Raw genomic sequence first — 22,597 nt, 5'->3', positions numbered from 1 at the left:
TTTGGAGCAAGAGTAGCTTGGGAGGAGGGAGGTAGGGCAGGAAAGAACTTCCAAGTTGCTCTGGAGAATGCTTTCGACAGACCCTGTTGAAAGTTGGCAACGCTCAGTGAGTCAAAAAGGAGAAATTCTAGCAAAGCCAGGTTCTGGCTCTAAGCCACGGGCTGACATCAGCTCTCCCAGATGTTGCTTATTTCTCAATGGGGTGGTGGAGCAGGATTCCAGAGCTACAACTCCCAGACCCCCAGGGTCGGGCAGGGAATAGACAAGGTGTATGTGAGCAGTTATACATGTATGTGCATAAGCACACATGTGAATATGTATGAGAGTGTGGGGAGAAAGACAGGAGAGGGGACATGATGCATTTTATTTCCTTTCATGTCCAGTGAATACTGAAAACCACCCTTACTGCATCAGAATCACCTGAAAAATGCAGATATCGGATGTGGTTCCATAGTGTCTGCTTTAAACAGAGAAGTTCCTGGGTTTGCGCCCCAGCAGAGCCACGGTCCATGGTCTACGGCCATACCACCCTGAACAAGCCCGATGTCTGATCTTGGAAGCTAAGCAAGGTTGGGCCTGGTTAGTATTTGGATGGGAGACCACCTAGGAAGACCAGGTGCTGTAGGCATAAATAATAATAAATAATAAAAAAAATTGCAGATATCTGGGTTCTATACTGTCTTACAGATATAAATATAGGCATGAGGATTTTTAAAAAGCTCTTCCAAGTGACTCTAGCGTGCAACCAAGGCTGAGAACCATTGTTCAAGAGCAGGGGTTGGCAAACTCTTTCTGTAAAAGGCTAGACGGTAAATCTTTCAGGCTTTGTGGGCCATACAGTCTTTGCAATTACTCATCTTTGCATTGTAGCATAAAAGCAGCAATAGACAACATGTAAACAAATTAGTGTGGCTGTGTTCCATTAAAACTTTACTACAAAAAGCAGGTAGTGGCCCGGATTTGACCCAAGGGCTACAAACAGCAAACCCATGTTCTAGAGAGTTAACTTTAAGAACTGGTAAATCCTATTATCTTCTATTAGTTTTTGCTTTGATATGCAACTAGTTCCAAATGATCTATGAACTTTTCAAGGATCATAAGAAAATTGACATTTGATAGTTTAAAGTTGGCTCTTATGTCCTCTCCTTCCAAGCTATCTGAGGAAGCAAATGTAGGGGCTCCAGGAAAGGGTAAACAAAAGAGCAAGTAGGTCTTCTGGACCAGACAATTGTTCAAGGGATGTATAATATTATTTTGTTTTCATGTGGCTAACAGACAGCTTCAAAGAGCCAGTGGTGCTACACTACCTATGGTGCACTGATTTCTATTGGCCAAATGAGATTTCGCTGAGAAATGACTGGTCTCAGGTAAATCCAGACAGAATCAGAAGGGCCAGGGTGTCTTGGGTCATGCTGGAACTGTTATTACTTGGAGTCTCCAAGTCCAGCTTCCCTTGGGGCAAGAGGAGCCCATGGATGGAGGGCAACCTATATCAGGGCCAGGTATCTAGAACTTCTAGTCTGGGATCCATGAACACTGAAGGGAAGAAGGCTTAAATGGTCTACCATGCAGAGTGGTCAGAGTACATGATTATCTAGAATTTGTTGCCAGGGTGCAGTTTAAATGACATTCTCTGGTCTTCTAGTAGCCAAGAGATGATGACCAGGTGGGAGAAAACTGGGAAAATGGGAGAAAATGAAGTGGGTCTGCTGGGAATAAAAGAAAGAAGAGCCTTTAGAACTCATCAGCTCCAGCAGAAAACAGCTCTTCCTGTGTATTTATCCTCAAAGTCAGAATAAAGTTCAGAACAAGGGGCACATTCCGTGATCTGGCTAAGCCAAGTCTGTGTATTGGTCAGCAAAGGCCAAATACCCAACATGCAACTTTCCGAGGAGGAAAAAAAAAAAAAACCCAAAACATTTTTATTTATTTATTTATTTTAAAACAGTCCAAAACCCATACTGACAGGTAAATAGAACCTGCCATAACATGGAAGGTAAAAGGAGAATCCAGTTGACATTAGCCAGGGTCATTGTCCCTTGAGGACAGGGCAGAGCAGGTGAGGAGAGAGCAGAGAGATGGAGGATAGGGAAATATAAGGTGAGGGTAAGATCATCTGAGGCAAGGCTCCTGTAGCTGGATTTTCATAAAGGTTATTTATTAACCTCATTAAATAAAAGGAATGGGATAAAATAGGGGCAAGCCAGAGAAACCAGCCGGGGTCTCTGGAAGGAAGAAAGCAGAGGGTATGGTCTCAGGTACCCAAGATTATCATTTAAGAGGAGTAATTTTACATTAATACCAGGCTTTTGGAAGTGAATAATGAAGTGACAATAAAATAGTACATTAAAAAAAAAAATAATAATAATAAAAAGTCAGGAAAGGGCCTTGCTTTTCTCTCAAATTAACACAGATGACTGACAGCCTATGAGAGGGTCTTTTCTCCTGAGACTTCCTTCTACCCGCTTAGGACGTGCACAAAAAATGGAAGGGATGACAGAAGGGGGTCCTTTTTAAAGGGACCATTTCTGTTCCCCAGGACTAGGACTGCCAAATAAAATACAAGATACCGAGTTAAATCTGAATTTCAGAACAACAAGGAATACTTTTTTTTTTTAGTATAAGTGTGTCCCAAATATTACACGGGACATATTTAAACTAATAAACAAACAAACAAACAAACAAACAAATAAATAAATAAAATGACTTGTTTATCTACAATTCAAAGATACTGGGTACTCTGTATTTTAATTTTATTTGCTAAATCTGGCACCCTACCCAGGGGAAAATCTTATCTTTTAAAAAGTCCATCAGCCCAAAAAGTCCAGTGTCCCATGCCATACTCCCTCTCAAAAGCCTTCAGTGGTTTGCTTTAGGTAAGGTTCCTACCTAAACAGCTCCTCTTGGCACAGAGGCTGCGTTTGTAGGCTTTGGCTCTGACTAAAAAATATAAAAAATCTCCATCAAGCCTCTTTGGTTCTTAGGCTCCCTAGCTCCCTTTTCTCCACAGTGCCTCTCAACACTGGGCACAGAGAGCCTCAGGTGCCTTCAGCTGCTCCTGTGACAGGGCCCTTCAGACCTCGGCTGGGCCTTCAAGGGCAAGAACAAGTTTGGAACCTTTTGCTAGTTCGTTTTTAATTTTCGCCTCTGAGCATGGCACAAGGCCAGGGAAGTACTCAGAAGAGTTTCCCTCAAATGTCCTTGCAAGCTTTGCAAAATGACAACTCACTCTTCATTGCATGACTCTACAGGGAGTTGAGGCCAGCTAGGCTGGCAGATGGCAATGACTTGATCATTTAGGCACAATTTCTAGGGGTCTCTGTGCAAATGCAAGTTATAGGTTTGGACTGGGAACTATGCTGGGGGTATAAGTGAAAGGGAAGAGTGACGGGAATGTTCATCTAGTACCCTTTATCTGCTGTACTGTGAAAGGCATCTTCATTCCTGAGCTTGAACAAGCACCGAAGATGCTTTGAAGAGGGAACATTCTATAGAAGAGGAGACATTATGTAGAAATTCATGAGACCATTCATTAGGTCTAATTAAGTATTTATTTTAAACTTCTCTGGCCACTGAAGGAAATCTGAAGTTCATGTTCCAGAAGTGGATTTGGGGGAAGGCCCCACTGGACCTGAATAATAATGGGTGTATGCCCCCACCTCTTGACTGCATACTGCAACAGCAGTTTGGGGAATTTTAGCCCTGTTGGTTAGCTCTAATGGGCTACCTCCCCAGCACTGTCCCTACCGTTTCTCACCTTGGCATATGTATTTAGCTCAGTGAAAGCCAACTGCAAGCCCTACTTGGCCTTTCCTATTTCAAAATGGCAGCTTCTTGAAGGCTGTCAAACAGCATTGTTCAAATGGTGTTATTCCACTAATGGCCAGAGTGGGCAGTACTGAGTAACCATAACCCCAAGCATATGAGGTGAGCAGATTCTACTGCCACTGTCCTCTGCCAACCTGGAAATTTAAGGGAGATAGAAAAAAGTAGCTAAAGAAAAAAAAAAGAACCTGAATATATCTTGGGAGGAGGAAGGGAGTGGAGAAGTAGAGATACTGGACAGGCGGCAGGGCCTCAAAGCTCAGAGAAACAAAAAAGCAAATACACTTAAAGCAGAGTACATTTCAGGTTTGTAGTTGAATGACTCTACTATCCTGAGTTCCCTAACCCATTCTGTTCAAGGGGCCAATGTTTTGAAGATTTTACTCCCTTTTGATCAAAATGAAGGAGCCACACATTCTTCTAATGACCAAATCTCTGTTATGAGGAAGTGAGGCATTTTGGAAGGTGACAGTCTCTTGTCACTATAGTTTGCTCAGGTTCAGGTATTCATGGGACAATCAGTGATCTAACCAGAACAATCCATGCCATAAAGTTCCAGAAAGTTAATGTCTCCCAAAGCACACAAAATATGTCTAAGAAAAATTAGGAAATAATTTGAGTGTTGGGAAAATATGACCTGCATTTTACCTTACTCCCAGGGTGAAGATAAAAGAATATAGTGAAAAACCATCTTTCTCATATTCCAGGACAAAGCTAGAAAGAAAATCTGGAAGAGCAAGGCCAGGTTTTGGCGCTAAAAGTTGCATGGAAACTTGAATTTGGGGCCACCCGTATGTTTGGAGGAAAGAGTGCTGGGTTGAGGACAAGAAGTTCTGAATTCTGACTTGGCTCTCATTTAGTCATGTGACTGTGCACAAGTCACATCTCTGTGCCTTAGTTTTCTCTCTATAATAAGGGTCAGGCCATTTCTCTTCTCATTCTCATATAAAGATAGAATGAAATAATAGATATAAAAGTGACTGGAGGAGACTAAAGTTATATATATATATAATATATATAAAATAGATAATATATATAATATATATTATATATGCTATATATAATATATGTAATATATATTATATATGCTATATATAATATATGTAATATATATTATATATATATATAAAAATATATATATATGTAAACACACACACATATATAAATAGCATAGGGTTTTCTTTTTTAAAAAGCGAGACTCAGCTTCATAAATTATTTAAGTCTCTTTGCTGGATCCACCCCTTAGGAAAAAACCAGTTATGAGAAAAAGATGGACAGGAAAATACTGCCAAGGCCCAAAATGCTAATGATGTTTATAATTGGGCTCTACATTTTGATTATCTGAAAGCAGAGACTAAGTTCGAGAAACACACATGCTCAGGACCTAACAGCAGAGGGATTCTGCAGGGTTTTTATTCTTTCTCTGGATTTAAACGGCTTCTTTTCTCCAAAGAACCCAAGTGCTAAGAATTAAGTCTGCACTTCATCAAAGCAGGAAAAACTATAGCATGTCTCTTAGGGAGTGGAGATAGATCAATCCTCAGAAAGAGGTGCTGCCTGTTCCTAGGAGAGCTAGGGAGACATGGAGATAGAAGCAGGCTGGGAGCACTGAGGATTCCTAGGAGTAAGTACATGAATTGCTATGAACTATTTCAAGAGAAATTGCTTCATATCTTGATCCCTTATTCTGAGTTATATTTGCCTTTCTCCCAGTGGTCTGGTGTCAGCAACTAGGTGTCAGTGCTCATGGCCGATAGCCCAGTCCCACAAGTAAACGTTGCCTGATGCTACCTGATAAAAACAAGGGAAGAAAAGGCCAGTACGTGTCTCGGCACCGTTGCTCTGATATTATCTTATACCGAAGCACAGGGAGCCCCATGATTCAGAGAGTGAGCCAAATAGGAGCTTGCTCAGGAACCACTCTTTCCCCAAACTCTAGGCATCACAGATTTTTAATTCAGAAACCGAAGGAAGGGTTCAGAAGGCTGTGGAAAATGCCATGCTGGTTCATGCAGACAGTCCCTCCCAGCTTTGACTCTTATTCTGGAGTGATGAGAGGGCAGGGGCTGGTCCCCCATTGTCCCTGACCAGCTTTGGATAAACAAGACCAGATTGGTCATCATCCGTGATTTTACCTGGAGTCTTCATGAACCGCTTCTTCTGGCCTGTCAAAAAGCAAGTGCAGGTTTGGATGGCAGGGAACAAAGTTGACGAGGAGGCTGAACACTGCATGAAGAGAGGACCAAGCCAATGAGAGAACAAAGGCAGCAACAGAAAACCAAACAAACCCTGCAACAGACCTGATGGGGGATGAGTCGCTGGACGTGGATGAGGTGGGCATAGGGCTGGATGGCGCCGAGAACATGGGCCAAGATGGCGAGAGGGGTGAAGTTGGGCTTGGATTCGGGGGGCTGCAAGACATAACAATCAGAAAATTCATCAGCACACAGGGAAACCACAACGGGAGCACAGGAGGTTCATGGAAGGCCAAATGATGGAGAGCTGGAGCAGACTAGAGAAGCACTGAAACCCAGGGTGTGTCGTCAGCGCCAAGTCACATTTCTCCAGGTCAAACCTCTGTGTCCTCCAAGTAATGCCTGTTCTGTAATTCGTCGGAGCATTAAAATGTCTCTTTGCCCTGCAAAACAACTGCTTTCTAGGTAAAAGGAGCTTCTTCAGTTGTGCCCATTGTTCTTTGGCCATTGGTGAAAAATGCCCATTCCTCGTGTATATGAGTTCCCACACCAATATCCTATGACCAGCCTCGGTTTGGGGCAGGGCTAGCTTATAGCCAGCCTTCAGCTTCCAGTGCTGTGCGAGAGTTTTATAGTTGTGTCTCAGCAAAAATGAGCATTTTTCTGGGCCACACAGGCCATTCAGCCAGAAAACAATTTCCTGTTTACGTTTTTAACTAAATGGGCTGTGTGCTCATTGGAGACTTGGAGAAGTATTACATTAGAAAAATGACAATGGGTGGAGGATGGGTCTGGACACACACCTCTTGGGAGAGGGCTTGCAATTACGGGTGGCGTGCAATTCCTCTGAGGTTTGCTTTTCAGGCTTGTTCTCTCGTTTCTCATGGATTCTGGGCATTTTGATGCTCAAGGAAAACCTCCCAGACAGGAGGCAGTAGAAAAAAGGAGGAATGGGAACCTTAAATCTGTCGTTTTGTTCTTTGATCAGTGGCTGATCAAAAGTTTGGAGAGGAAAAGTTGAAATTACTCACTAAAATATGATTTGATTTTAATTGGTCATGCTAGCTCTTTGACTTATTTTCAAAAATTACACAAACAAACGTCTTAACAGCTCTGTAAAATCCCATCAAGTCACAGAGAGTGCAAACACAAACGACTGAGAAAACCATGTGGGAACAACCTGACCACAATACCACCTGCAGGCCCTGAACCTCAGCCTATGGCTGGATCGTTTGGTCCAAGCACGTTATAGAAGTGAAATGACAGCAATCCAATCCAGGGGACGGATTTTCTACATATAGCAGGATTTAGCAAGAATGAGTAAATGTCCTACTTATTGGACATTCTCCATTCAGACATGAGACCCAACTATGGCCCCAATTACTCATGGTTATAACCCAAATTCCTATGGCAATATACAGTAAAAACCCATTCTGTGAGTTCATCAGGTATCCTCAGACTAACTGAATGAAACAGTTATTAAATGCCATTAAATGTATTATATTTCTAGAATATAAGTTCCATGTGGCAGGGATTTCTGTCTGTTTTGTTTATGACCATCTCTAATGCCTAAAATAGTGCCTATAGGTATTCAATGAATTACAAGTAAGCGATTAATGAATTTCATTTAACCCACCCAATTCCCATTTCAGAGATGTAAGGCTTGCCTGTAGATATCCAGCCTGTAAGTGACAGGGCCAAGGTTCAGGCTCCAAACCCCTGGCTCTAAGCCCAAGGCTCTTGCCGCTGCAGTGCACTGCCTCTGGGGTAGCAGGACTTGCTCTGTTCCTCAGTGCTGTGCCACACTTCTTCACAGATCCAGCCATAGTACTAGAAGCCCTCTTAACCACTGATTTATGACTTTCCTTTAGATGCCCACCACATTTGCAAGGGAAAATGGGAATGCAGCAACAGACAGAGTCAATAAGACTCAACACATTGTCAATTGCAATAAAATCCCCAGTCCTGTCTCCAGTCTTGTCTGGTAGATTCATCTCACAGATGGAATCCATAAAATAGAAGAGATTAAATTAAAAGAGCATGACTTCTTCTTTTTTCCCATTAGTCCAGCAAAGACTAGTTATGAAGCACCTAGTATGATCAAGACAATAAGTGGAATACAATTTAGCATTTGCCAGTTCCTAACATTAAGACCTTACGATGTATTTGGTAAGATAGGACAGATTAAAAAACAACTGTAACATAGGATAGTAAGATTCATTAGCTGAGGGATAAGTTACTCTTATTGGTTTAGCATCTGCTCCTACTTGACTTTGTCCCTGAGTAACTGCTGCCTCATTACTACTGTGCTGTTCTCCATTTCTTCCATAGTTGCAGCTGGTAAGAAAGGCACCACTTTGTCAGTCTTCCTACCACAATGCACCCCACTACGTAATGACCTAGCAGGCACCAATGACCTGGGGATCACTTCCCAACTGTAGCCTAGCCCAGGAACCCGAGTTCTGACCAGGACAACTTGGAGGTTCAAGAGAGCAGCCCAGGCCTAGGGGCCTGGAATAATGTTTCTCTGGTTTGTGGTTAGCACAGGACAGTTCGAAAGTCCTTAAAACTTTTTATTTTTGAGGATTTTTTTTTTTTTTGGTCTTTTTAGTGGTTTTCTAAGTAGGGACCACCTCAAGTTTCCTATTTCATCTGTACCAAGAATTATGCCTTTGGCTCAAGGCATAGTTGGGAACATAGTCTATGAACACAGTGTAGGTTCTGAATGTTTTCTCACGTCCTTGGATATCTAAGTGGTTCCTGGCCACTAGTACAAGGCTGAAATTATCTGGGGGTGCGGTTAGAATGCAGGGTAGACATAACGACGATAGGAATTTACTCTTCAACCCCCACGTTAATTGCCACAGTGTTAACTGTAATTTTTAACTAATAGAATTTCATTTGTTTGCTTGTATTATAGCCATAGCAATAACATTTATTTGCTATAAAATGAATACAATTTAAAATTTATGACCACAAAGTTTTAGTATAACAATAAAGTACTCCATGGTTCTTTTATGATTTTTTTAAAACTACTGATGAAATTATACCTTTTGTTTATTTTTGCTTCAGAGTCATGTCAAGAAAACTCACTATCAACAATATCAGTGAACATTTTTATATACCATAATGATTGAGACCTGTAGCAGCAGAATGACTAAACATAAATATGTTCCTCCAAGGAACAGAGAGCAAGTTTTTAGTTTTGATGCAACTCAGAGACCTTAGGTGAGAAATGCAACTCAGAGACATAGGTGAGAAATAAGGTGTACAAGGATGATAATGACCCAAGACTTTATATAATCTTATGTGATCCTTTCCCTCCAGAAGTATCTGATTAGAGGTTACTTAAAAATAACAGCAGTACCCCTAAAAAATCCAAACAAAACAGACAGACAAAAAAATGGCCAGCTTTCCTATTGGCTCTGAAACCTCCAATATCGAATTCTCAAACTCTTTTCCCACTAATGAGGCCAAAGACAACAGGATAGGAGAAAATAATTTTATAACTACGATCTTAGCAGATGACCCCTGAAGGTCTCTCTGCAGCCCTCACAGTCCAGCTGGGAGTTTCTGAGCCGAACACTCCAGCACATTTTTTACCCTAAATATTCCTGGGGTCCTACCAGGCCCCCACATCAAGGCTCAACTATAACAGCAGCTTAAACACATGGAAGGAACATTTACTTGTCTGATTTGGATTCGAATGGAAGGCTTATATCAGCTTTAGTCTGCTGGTCCATAGTGTCCTCAAAAGGAGTCAAATAGTCCCACTTAGTCCCTCTGACATTCACTGGACAGTGAAGAAATAACGGTTTAGGAAGATAAGGCTCAAAGGCCTGGAAGCATGCTGGGTTGTGGCTGACAGTTCAAGCACAGTGTGTCGCAATATTGTAAGTCTGACACCCTTCTGCGGTGACTCACTTGAATGATGGAACATCTGCTGTACCAGCCAGGGCAAGCCCGCCTTACTGTGGACGGGGCTGCCCCGTAGGCTCCCAGTTCGATCATGGATGTGGCAGACCCTCTCTGGTCTCCACAACACAGTAGTTAAAACCTGAGCTACTACAAGATGAGCAGTAAGCTGACTTTTAAGAATTAAGCTAATTTTTAAAAAATTCTGGTACTTAAAATTTGATGGCCTTGTAGAAAACTGAAAAATACCCAAAAGCAAGAAAGTAATAAAATCACACAAGATTTATACTACTGATAATCACTGTTAATATCATGGTATATTTCCTCACTGTTTTGGGGGTGGTAATACTACATACATAGCTAGTAGCCTTTTTTTACTTAATAAAGTATTTTCTAATGTCATAATAGCCTTTGATATCATATTTTTAAAGTAGCTACAGGGTGTTCTATTATAGAGTATACCCAGATTTATGTGACCATTCTCTTATTGTGTACACACAGATTATTATCCCCCTTTAGCAATTATAAATAGTGCTACAACTCACATCCTTGCTGAGGATCATTGCCTGTGTCTCCAATTGTTTCCTTAGCACAAATTCCTGGAAGTTAAATTAGTGGGTCAAAGGCTAGGAGTTTTTTTTTTTTTTTTTAAAGGGTCTTGATACATCCCAGCAAATAGCTTTTCAGAAAGGTTCTACTGAACTGCGTTCCCAACCACAGTGTGTAAGGGTTGTCCCTCGTCGCTCACCATGGCCCCACCAGCACGGACCATTATCACTAAAAAAATTAGATGGATTTTTTTTTTCCCCCAGTTCACGAAGGTTACCTCAGATTCTTCTCTTTCCTAGCATTTCCAATGATGTAAAAAAAATGAATATAATTCCCTTCCCGTGTTCTGTTTCCATCTGGAAGCAATGTTAATTTTCCAAAGGGCATTCTGCCAAGAAGTTAGCGTGGGGAAGGAGACAAGCAGATGGATAGAGAGACAAACACATCCTGGGGATGTGAGACCCTTGGTCAAATGATGTGGCTGCTCTGAAAGAAACTGGGAGTGGTAGATGGTTAGCTTAGTCTAGGGCTCTCGGAGATTGGCCTAAGAGGCATGAGGTATATAAGTGAAGCCAAAGAGTCTTGAGCCAGCAGTATACTATGGAGAAGTCACAAAACTGGTGTTTGCTCCTCTCTGCCCAGCAGTGGACTGTGACCTGCAGCCCAGGTTCCATGTCATGGACCTCAGGCCTGGGCTGGGTTGACTCTAATGATGCTCCCTTAGTTCCCCACCCTGCCCTTCCTGATTAGACCTGGAACAGGGATGATGCTATTAAATCTAAGGGGGACTGCCTGCGTATTTTTTTCTTTCTCTCTATAAGGAGAGAGAAGAATCCGTGAAAACCTGTAAAATTCAATCTAATCTAATCCCAAATTAGTGAATCCTTCTTCCTTGGAAAATATCCTTTTCCATCTTGACTTAAAGTACCATAAAAAGAGAAAGGACATCAAATTTCAGCTAGGAAAACAGGGCCAAAAGAAATACTGGTAAACTGGATAGTGGTGAATCAGAGCATGTGACATAAAAACTCATTTTTATTTGTTGAAAATGTGAACACATATATTCTTTACATGTGGCCATTGAAGTTTTTACAACATAAATCGTATACAGGTTCCAACCTCCTGAGTTTTCAGTTTGTGTCCCACAACTTTACAAGAGGAAAAGCCCACATGCCCCCAAGTTGTACTGTTCTATATTCTTTTCTGACCCTTACTATTGTGCATAGTATCTACAGATTCTTTTCCCTCATCTAATGTAATTTAATATGCATTTTTATTTAGCCAATGACAGAGTCCTGATTCTTATTTTAAAGAGAGTAACTGGTGAAACCCCCTAAGGCCCTAATAATCATACATAGTTGCTTTTAAAATAACTTTTAAATAATTTGCTTTTAAAATAGTTCAACTAATCGAAGTACAATGACTCTGTTTTCCAGCTTTAATGATTTTCCTGAAGTATAAGTTTCAAATAAATTTTAAATTTGGATCAACTGGGGTAGAAATGGCAAATAATTCCATGATTTAAATAAAATCCAAAATCTTAGAATAGTGCACCTGTCATTGTTAAGTTTCTCCCAGTCAATCATCTGACCCTTCTCGTGAGAAATATGAGGTAGCGGGGAAAACTTTGGATTGGAAATAAAGAGGCCTGGACAAGAGTAACATTTCAACTGCTCATTGTACAGGGAAAACCCTCAAGGGAAAGGACCAGTAAGGTTAAATTGGGACAAATGCCTTTATGGTGTTCCACGGCACACAACGGTTACCAAGTGTAGTATTCTTTTCCTGTTAAACCTGAGTGCAGCCCTCAATCTTTTTCAATACCACATATCAGGCACATCAGACCTGGTTCTTAAAATAAAATGTGTTAACTCTTCTTCAACTAAAAAAATCCACAATTTATGAAGTTATTTGTAAGGAAACACTGAAGCATTTGAGGGCACCACAGGGAGTCTACATGGTAAAACTTGCTATTTCAAAAGATTTGAATGACTGCTGAGAAATCCCAGTACATCCTTACTATCTTAAACTGATTGCAGTACAACTGTCATTTTCTATATAACGAAGATATCGCAAAAACAAATTAATTCATCATAACTTAAAAAGAAAAGGAAAGCAACAGTCTTACCAGATTCAATCTTCTACTGTCCTGAGGCATAACAGCCACTCTGATGCTAGGATATTTAAAAACTATTCTTAAAATAAAATCTGCAAGCAGGGAACTGTAACTGCCTCAAGGGATTGAGAATGGGGAACTGGGTGCACAGGCATGGAATGGTCATTCACTTTTTAATTTTATATTTGTTTATACTGTTGTAATTTTTTAAATTATGAGCCTATATTATTTTATAACAACAGTGGAAAACTCTTCTATAAATGGTGCTAGGATAATCGGATACCTGTATGGAAAAAGTGACACTTGATCCCTTTTATCTGATATCATACCTAACAAATGATTTCCAGGTGGATTATAGATCTAAACGCCAAAGGCAAACAATGAAGGTTTTAGAAGAGAATAACTCTGGGAACTTGGGGTTAGGATTTACCCAACAGGGCATAAAAAGCAGTAATCATAAAGGAAAACACTGGTATCCCTGACTACATTAAAATTAAGAATTTTTATTCATCAAAAGATAAAATTAAAAGAGAATAAAAGACAGCCTACAACATATAAATAAACAAAGGGCTACACAAAGAACTTTCCTCCTGATAAGTAAGAAAAAGATCGACAACCAAGTGAGAAATGGGCAAGAAACTTGAACAGGGACTTTAGAAGAGAAAATGCCAAAGAAAAGGTGCTCAACCTTTCTATAAGTCAGGAAACATAGATTAAAACCACAGTGAGATGATCCTGCACACCTACCAGAATGACTAAATAGCTAACATCATAATGCTGAAAATACCAAGTGTTTACAAGTGTTTACATCTGGAACTCATATACTTTGCTGGAGGAGGGATATAAATTGCTACATCCACTGTGGACAATGGTTTGGCATTATCTAGCAAAGATGAACATATTATTCATTCTCTATGACTCAGCGGTCCCGTTTCTAGACATATACCCTAGAGCATAGTGTGTATGTGCATCAGAAGACCTGTATGAGAATAAGTAAATTATCTGTAAAAGCAAAAACTGGAAACAACCCAGAAGTTCAGCAGAAGTAGAATGGAGAAATAATTTTAGTACTTTAACACAATGGTACACTCTACTATAGTGAAAATAAAGGCACCACAGCTACATTAATGGTTCCTGAAACCACTGAGCAAAGGAAGACAGACTTGAAATAACAGAACAAAATCATGTCTTTTGGGGATGCATACAGTTGATCCTTATTATTTGAATATTCCATGTTTGTGAATTCACCAACTTGCTAAAATTTATTTGTAATCCCGGAATCAATATTCATGGTGCTTTCATAGTCATTTGCAGACGCATGCAGAGGGATGAGAAATCTGAGTCACTCCGAGTCACCTGATGCACACATTCCCATCTGAGGTCAAATAAAGAGATGCTCTGCCTTCTTGTTTTAGCCCTCTAGTGTTCCCATATGCAAGAAGGCTCTGATGTGCCTTATGGAGAAAACAAGTGTTTAATGAGCTTCATGCAGGCATGGATTATAGTGCTGTTGGTCATGAGTTTAATGTTAATAAGTCAACAATGATATTAAATAAGATGTTTTTAAACAGAAACACACATAAAACAAGGTTATGTATTGACCAGTGGACAAAAATGTGACTAGAGGCTCACAGGAACCTAACCCTGTATTTCCCCTAGAAGCAATGATTTGGTATTCACTAATTCAGTGTTTGTGGTGACTTCACTGAACATAACTACTGCACCCAACAAATATCTGTATTTAAGGAGTAAAGATATAGATAAGAAAGAAATTTATTACTGTAAATGTCAGATTAGTGGTTACCTTTGTGGGAGGAAGAAGATTATGACAAGGAAAAAGAAAGCAAGAGATGGAGACACGTCTGGGTCCTGACGAGGCTGCACTTCTTAACTTCTTGGTGGTTATGTGGGTGTTTGCTAAATAACAATTTGTTAAGTTGTATATTTACATTTCATGCACTTTTTTATATAAAAAAATATCTGCAGACCTATCTTAAAACATACTTATGGACAGTAAGCATATTAACTTATTAACAGCATCCTCTGATGAGATTAAAGGTACTTTTTATTCTTTGTGATTTAAAAATATTGTCCACATTTTCTCGTTAATATATTTTTAACAAAAATTAATAAATATTAATAGAAAAAATAACCTTTTTAATCACAAAAATGGCTACTTTTATTCTCTAGAGGAAGGATGTTTAATGGGGGCAAAATGACAGTTCAGTCTTTGTTGCACTAATCTGTGGTTTAGGTTACATAATACAGTTGGCAGCTCCCAACTATCTGGACTGCTCTTCTTTTTCAGTCAAATACAATCAACAAATATTTATTGAGCACCTTCCAAGTGCAAGAAGTAAATTTTCCATCTTGCTTTCCTCGCTGAGAAATCAGGTTGGCTCTTTTTAGAGACTTTTTTATTTTGGTAAACTGATTGCAGAAATCAACAGCATCTTCCTTTCACCTGGGCATGGGGAAGTTGAGGGAGACATCTCCAATATCACACTCTGAGTAAGCTGGACAACATGTTAACAACACTGGTTGAAAGTCATTGGCCATCTGGCATATTTTTCTATATGGTCTGCTTTCGGGGACTGTTTCCCATTTGGACTAGGAGGAGGAAAAGGAGAGAAAAGGACTCAATAAGAATCTAAATGTGCACTGCTAAAAACAAAGGAGTATCTAAAATTAGCAGCGGTGGCCCAAGGCATTTCAGCTTAAAAGTAACCCTGGGGAAAGGAGATTCCTTGAATATGCACCCTAAAATATTTCACTATGTTCAGAGCTTTCAGCAACAGAAAAAGTGCTTCTGATAAAGATAATGTCCAGGATGAAGAAGCTAAACTCCCACAACCTACAAATCTTGGTCCGGATACCATGAAAGGCATATGAAGCAGAGAGATAAGGAGAAGTGAACTTTGATGAAAAGGCCAACAGTTTCTGATTCTCTTTCTCTTCCCTGGACTAAGCAAATAGCTGACTTCCCTTTAATTCTAGTGTTTATTGAATAGTCTAAATATACAGAAGATTGTTTCCGATCTGATTTTGACTCAAAAGTCATCTCTACTCCATTTATATCTTCCATGCCCGGCCTCGCTTCATCATGTCACCATGCACAAAACCCGCATTCACCCCATGACCATGCTACCTTCTACAATGGCCGGCTCAGCCTGCAGTGAAGAAATGCAATCTCACTAGACTTCATGGTGATTTTCTCCCCGTGTTCATTTGATTCTGAGGAGCTTATTGACTCTATTGGAAAAAACTCTAAATGATTTTCCAGCAAAGTCACCCTTTCCAGTGGAAAAAAAGAGTTTTTACATCTGTGAATAAAAAAACACACTGAAGAAAAATGATTTTTATATTCACCTCTAGTTCTTGTACTCCAGAACCAAACATCCACTGAGAAGTCAATGAAAACAGATACAGCCAAATACCATTAACTCTGATTCCACAAAATTAAAATTTCTGTTGTTTTCCAAATATGAAGTAAATACAAATTACTCTGGAAATCCTCACATTACTAGGCAAATTTACAGTGTAAATACGGTTTTCTACATAGATGCTTAACTAAAGAGGACCATTCTTCATGATCATTTCAAATGACCATGCATTTCAAATGTAAATCTGTTCACGTCATTTCACTGCTTTAAACACTTTAATACTCCTCCCTTGGTGCTGCCAGGATGAAGACCAAGGCCTTCTCACTAATGTAAGAACCTTTAGCCTGGCTTCTTTGCCTTTTACTGTTCCAATCCATCCCATTGCACATGGCTACATGAACCTCCTAAACACATAGCTTAATAAATACCTGTCGAATGAATAGCAATTCCCTGCTTATAAACTCCGCATTACCTACTGCATGTAGAATAAATTTCCTACTGTGGTACAGTGGAATATGTAGTCGCAGTTCATTACTGCCACCAGTTTCCCCACTCCCCTACTTCTGGTTCATTTGCAGAAGTTTTTCTCCACCCCAAGTAATAAAGGTGGGTCTAAAGTCCTACCAATTTCATTGCAGGGGCAGACATGTGATCCAAGCTGGCTACTCAAGTACCCCTTTCCCCTGGCCACAGTGATTGGGTCAAGGATGAACATTTAACTGATTACAATTCATCCACTGGGTCTAGTACATGAATGCTCTTCTTTTTGGATGCAAAACCTAAACGTACTGGCTTAGGGAGATGAGAGCTCTTTCCCCCATTATATGGCAAACATCTGTTTGCAAGTGAAGCTTTAAAAAATAAATAGAGAAGGGAAGAAGAGCCAAGTAAAATAATAATTTGGGCTCCTGGATCCAATTGTGTTGGAGGTTAGATCCACCCTGAGATTTCCCAAAATTATAAGTTTATAACTTCCACTTTTTCCTCAAGCTAGTTGGGTTTCTGTCATTTGAAAGTCTTTCACAATATGGTCCCAATGCTCTTCTTGTACACATTACTTGTCTTCATGTCCTCTGTGCCCTCCAAGTCAGCAACATTTTTCTTAAAGGGCCGATATTAAATATTTTAAACTTTGTGAACTAACAGAAAAAACTGAGGCTGTTTATGAAAAAGTTCCTAAAAAAGCTTCAGAAGCTGGTCCACTTGTGCCATCTGTTATAAGGGAAACTAGAAACCACCTGTCTGTCTGCCTGAGCTCTGCTCTTATCAAGGAAGTTGTAATTACCTCTTTGGTGAAGGATTTGAATCATTACAGTAAATCCCTTATTCAGCACATACTGTATTAGGAAGGCGTTCTGACCCTAAAAACCCAGGTTTTTCTCCCCTCGCTCTCTAAAGATGCAGTAAAACCTCAGCTATTCAGAGCCTGGCAGAGTGAAGTGTGCTATAGCCTTGTTTGTTACTCGACAATAAATATTTACTGCACAAATATTTACTGCGCATCTACTACATGGCAGGTGCTGCTGCAGACACTGGAAACAGAACAGGAAAAAGTGAAACGAAGCTTCTGCTCTCGAGCAGGTTATATTCAAGTATAGTGAACTGCAAGGGAAGATGTGAGAACACAGACTGTGTAGAGGAAAAAATATCGAAGCTTTTATTTGCATATTTTATTTGATCCTTGCAAGCTTTGTATTTTATATATGTTTTCTGATGTGCATAATATAACCATTAGTAAGGTACCTATTTATACTCTATAAAAAAGTAAATAACAACAACAAACACATTAAAAATTAAAAATGGATTTACCTTTTGACCCAGTAATTGCATTTCTGGGTATTTATCCAAAGACAATCAAAACAATAATTCGTAAAGATCTATACACCCCTATGTTCATGGCAGCACAATTTACAATAGCCAAGATATGGAAGCAACCTAAATGCCCATCAAGAGATGACTGGATCAAGAAGTTATGGTTCATGTATACAATGGAATATTACTCAGCCATTAAAAAAATGAAATCCTACCATTCACAACGACATGGATGGACCTAGAGGTTATTATGCTGAGTGAAATACATCAGACAAAGATAAATACCATATGATTTCACTTATATGTGGAATCTAAGGAACAAAAAGAACAAATTAATCAAAAACAGACTTACAAATATAGAGGGCAATGTGGTGATGACTAGAGGGGAGGCGGGTTGAGGGCTGGGAGAATGGGGTGAAGGGTTAAAGAAGTACAAATTAGTAGTTGATAGATGGGCACGGGGATGGGGAGCATGGCATAGGGAATGCAGTTAGCATTAATGTAAAGGCTAAGTGGAGAGCCAGAGGAGAGAAAGAGCAATCAGGGGGATCGTTTATAAACTATATAAATGTCTAACCAATGTACTGTATACTTGAAACTAATAATGAAGTAAAATTTAAAATGAAAAATAAATTTATCTTTTAAATCAGTTGTCTCCAAAGTAGAGGTACACACATCTCAAGGGAGAATGCAAGATGATCCCATGGGATCGGGAAAGAAAATAATAGCATTATTTTATAGGTGAAAAGAAAAAAAAAAATCTTTATTTTTTATGTAGAAACAATAAAAAAGTAATTAAGCTTAGAAAAAACAAACAAACAAACAAACACATATTAGAGGTACGTGCCCCAAATATTTTTCTGATAATACTTTAGTGATCAAAAACTGTTCTCCCTCTCATTCTCTCGCTCCCCCTCTGTGTGCGTAACACACATGACAAGTAAATAACCAAATAAGATCATTCTAGATGCTGTTAAGAGCTATGGAACAGGGAGACGTGAAAGCAAGTGCCTGCGTGGGAAAGGGAGGGTGGGGGTGGTCTAGGGTCTGTGGATGGGCCTGCTTTTTTCAGGAGTAACATCTGAGCTGAGAACTCAACAAAGTAGAGTGCTCAGGGCTCATTTTCTTAAATGCCAGTGCATCTTTTTACTTTTATTTTAACTATCTGGGACTAAAACAAAAATTAAGGCCCATTTCCTCCTAAGCTCCCTCACAGTCTTTTTGCTTCATCATAGTGCTTTTCCTAGAATAGAGTGTGGACTTAATGGAAAGGGTTCTATTTTGAAGGGAAAAAACGATTGGAAGATCAGTAATAAATGCTGTCCTGGTTGTAGCACAATTCCCAGTAGTGGCTGGTGACAGCAAAACGTACTTTTCTTACAAGAAATTGTTTCCTGGTAAAACTAAAAAGTCATCCTGCTCAGAGAAACAAATGTTTGCCTTTTCGCTGACAACTCTATGAGCCCTTAAAAAAGTGTCTTGCTTGTTCCTTTGAGAAGAAAGGAATTAGATAAGCCACAAACAAACAAACAAACAACATGGAGACTGCTCTTCTTTGTGCTAGCTGCCACATCTCCAGATCTCTACAGACCAAGCCCGAGGTTAAATACCCCAGTTATCACACCTCTGTTTCCTAGGTCACTCTAACTTTCACTATCTGAAGTATAACATCTCTGAAGTTTTACACACTCTTTGTCAGTATATTTGTATCAATTCGGTTACAAAGATATTCAGTATTATAAGCCCATTCAGTTCCGTTCAGAAATCACCAGTCTATATTTTCAAATACACCCACCTAAAATGTGAGGACAAGCCTTCTGCAATGCCATTCCCCGATGCCCACACCATGTCTCTGTCAGCTTTTCCTTCTTATTGTCACCCAGGTTCTGCATCTACTTAACCTTCAGTCATTCTCCCAGGAAACTATGGGAAGGAAAGGAAAATCCTCCTGAGGGAAGAATACTGCAAATCACAATTTAGCAAATTACAAAAAAAAATGAAAGGAAATAAAATGTGTTTTTCAAAATGAAAAGTCTTCACACCGTTAAGTAATTAACAGCGTACAGCTGGGCTGGTGCCTAAAAAAACTGTATTTTTAAAATGCTGTCCCCACTTCTTCCCCCCACCCCTAATCCTGGCAATCCTAAAAAGCAAGCAGAAATGGGAACCCCTGAGCCCGGTTTCCGCAGGGCTCCACGTCAGCTCTAGAAATTACCAGACAATGTGAACACACCAAGTGTTTAGCAGCAACCTTTGTGATTATTCTGTTCCTTTAAAGTTTTGGATTTATTTATTATTGGATTTTCTTATTATTTTTGGCTCAGCAAATACATGTAAACTTATCCACTGAATTAATAAACTCTCAGTGCTAATCTGTGATTTGGTCAAAAGAACTGAAGGAGTTCTGAGAAGGATCAGTTTACGCTGGAGTACTTTGGGGAAGTTTCCCTTGAGTTGGAGTGTTCCCATTTTCCATTTCGGGTTTAAAATTAAGGGTGCTGTGGTCATCCTTGCAGCTGGGACAGGAGAGTCAATGTCAAGGACAAAATGATCCCCCACTCTGCTGAGACAATATGTAGCAACAGCACAAAGTCTCGCCTCTAAAAGAATAGCTCCCACTGGTAGAGAGTGATTATGACATGCCAGGCTCTGGGCCGAGCATTTTTTGCCACTGACTCGTCCCAATAACCCTGTGAGGGCTGGCTGCCCTGATTCTGTAGAGGAGTAAGCAGAAAGCTGGAAAAGGTGAGTAATTTTTTAAGAGTCAGAAAGTGGTGGTGCCGGCACTGAACCGAGGCAGCTGATTCCGGAACTCGGACTCTTGTGAACGCCTGCGTCCAGTGCTGTTCTCTGGCTTTGCCTCCGAGGCTCCCTAACAAGTGTCCAGCACACATACATCACAGGCCTGGTGGACAGACAGGGGCTGGGCCTGAGGCAAACAAAGTGAGCCAACTTAAAGGGGATTTGCCCGAAGTGCCCTAGAACCTGTTGAAATAGGTAAAAATCCAGTTCCAAGATCTCATAAATACGCTTTAAGAGAAAACTTAAAAAATAGTTTGGAAGCTTCTCACTACTTTCATGGGTTGTCTATTTTCAGAGAATACCCGTCATAGTAAATAAACTGACTTCTAAATAAAAACAATATCCTTAAGGATAGTGACTTAACAGTTATTTAATTGCAGGAGTCTGGGGTCAGACAGCCCTCCAATACTGGTTTGAATAGTGGTTCTGCCACTTACTGGCTAGCTGTATGACCTTGGGCAACTTAACTTCTGTGTCCTTTATTGTCCTCCCCTGCTTTAAATGGGGATGATTAATAATACCTATACCTCATAAAACTGGTGAGAATGAAAGGAGGTCATACATATAATATACTAAGTATATTAAAGCTTATAGACAGTAAGTGTTCACTAAATGGTAGCTGTTATGATTAGCATATGCTTGATTTGTCTTTAAAAAATGGTTCTTCTATTTTAAAATGAGAAGTGGCCTTAAGGACATGGTACTTACACCATCTTTAAGTCCTAAGGCACTGATCGAAACAGAAGTTAAAATGAAGAGAAAACAGCACCATCGCCTTACCAAAAAGAAAAAGAGAAAAAGTAATAAGCCTCTAGGGCTTTTGTCCGAGGATAATTTCGCCCGCTTAGCACAGCCCTGTTACTTGTGTCTGCACAGCAAAGCCCCCAACGGAAAACACAAAGAGGCAAGTTCACAGGCGTTCAGGTTGCGTTACCAGTGGCAGATAGGTACTCAGGTATCAAATAATCTGTTCCTGAAGCCCAGAATTTCATGTTCAAGTGGAGGTGTCAATACTGAGCTCTGGATCTTAATTAAGGCCCGGTCTCTTTTTCCAGGGCAGGCCAACAGGAGTTGTCTGTTTTTCCATTGGCTGTCAGAGAAAACTGGTGGTGTCACGGAAATGCTTGAGGTTGCAGAAAATGGGCCTGGGAAGATGAGAGAACAGCCACTACCTACCAGCCCACACTCATTCTGGGTGTGTCAGTGGAGAGGCTCTGAATTCCGGGGTGCTCCTGTGGACAGCTTCCTGAGAAGCCCACCTGGAGAGGGCAGGTTGGGGGACAGAGTCGTAGGGTAATACTTCTTCCTTGGGGTAGGTCTTCTTCCAAGGAAGACTCCACGCTCTTAAAAGCAGCACTGCACAGGTTTTATACAGATGCTACAGGAATGATGCTGCTCATTCTTAAAATATTCTGTAAGGTGAGCAGCAAAGATCTGCCAGAACTAAGTGGACTAGGAAGGCTGGGTTGGATCCTTGGACATTAGGGTGCAATAAGTTGCTGAATTTCTTGGGGTGACAGGTGGGCTATTTCAACAGCTTCCTTCCTGTCTTTTGCTTCTAAGACATCGACCTGTCAACATCTAACTTCCCCTCTCCCTGTCCTCACTTCTGCCAATAGACTATGTACTGGTTCTTTAAACAGTGGGGGCTCTTTTAGGAAGGTAGGCCTAGAGAAGACATTGAGAAACTTCCCACAGGAAATGCAAGGTCAAGTGGGAAGAGCAAGGGCCATGGCAGGTAAAATGAGGGTGGGAATCCTTATGATTCCACCTCACTTCTTTTCTCATCTGAAAACCAGAGAAAATATTACCTCAAAGGGCCTCTGTGAGGACTGAGCTGGCATATATCTGGCTGGGCACCGTATCTGGCACATAGAAAGTGTCTCAACATAATAGCAAGTATTGATACTTATTGAATTTGATAAATTAGTAAAGAAAAGGAATAAATAACAATGCAAAACTAATCAGGAAGAAAAATGCCAGGCACCTGTTTAATTCAA

The 22,597-nt window shown here is 40.2% G+C and overlaps 1 protein-coding gene, 1 long non-coding RNA gene and 1 pseudogene across 4 annotated transcripts in view; 2 read left to right on the top strand and 1 right to left on the bottom strand.

Annotated features, from left to right (window-relative positions):
- ARHGAP26 (Rho GTPase activating protein 26) overlaps positions 1-22,597 on the bottom strand; it is a 381,779-nt gene that overhangs the window by 13,465 nt on the left and 345,717 nt on the right. For 2 of the 3 annotated variants that reach the window (XM_039836423.1, XM_039836424.1), the window contains exon 21: positions 5,961-6,236. In XM_039836423.1, coding sequence (XP_039692357.1) covers positions 5,961-6,236 — 276 coding nt within the window. The remainder of the gene's footprint in view (positions 1-5,960; positions 6,237-22,597) is intronic. The other variant, XM_039836425.1, reaches the window with a different exon arrangement.
- On the top strand, positions 513-628 carry LOC120581753 (uncharacterized; annotated as a pseudogene).
- Positions 6,138-22,322, top strand: LOC120581485 (uncharacterized). The gene is made up of 3 exons (XR_005647289.1): positions 6,138-6,404; positions 7,158-7,160; positions 22,312-22,322. It is a non-coding gene; the product is annotated as an uncharacterized LOC120581485 (long non-coding RNA).

The sequence above is a fragment of the Pteropus medius genome, unplaced genomic scaffold (assembly GCF_902729225.1).
Source record: "Pteropus medius unplaced genomic scaffold, Ma_sr-lr_union100, whole genome shotgun sequence".
Lineage (NCBI taxonomy): Eukaryota > Metazoa > Chordata > Mammalia > Chiroptera > Pteropodidae > Pteropus > Pteropus medius.
This window is presented reverse-complemented; position numbering and strand designations above follow the sequence as displayed.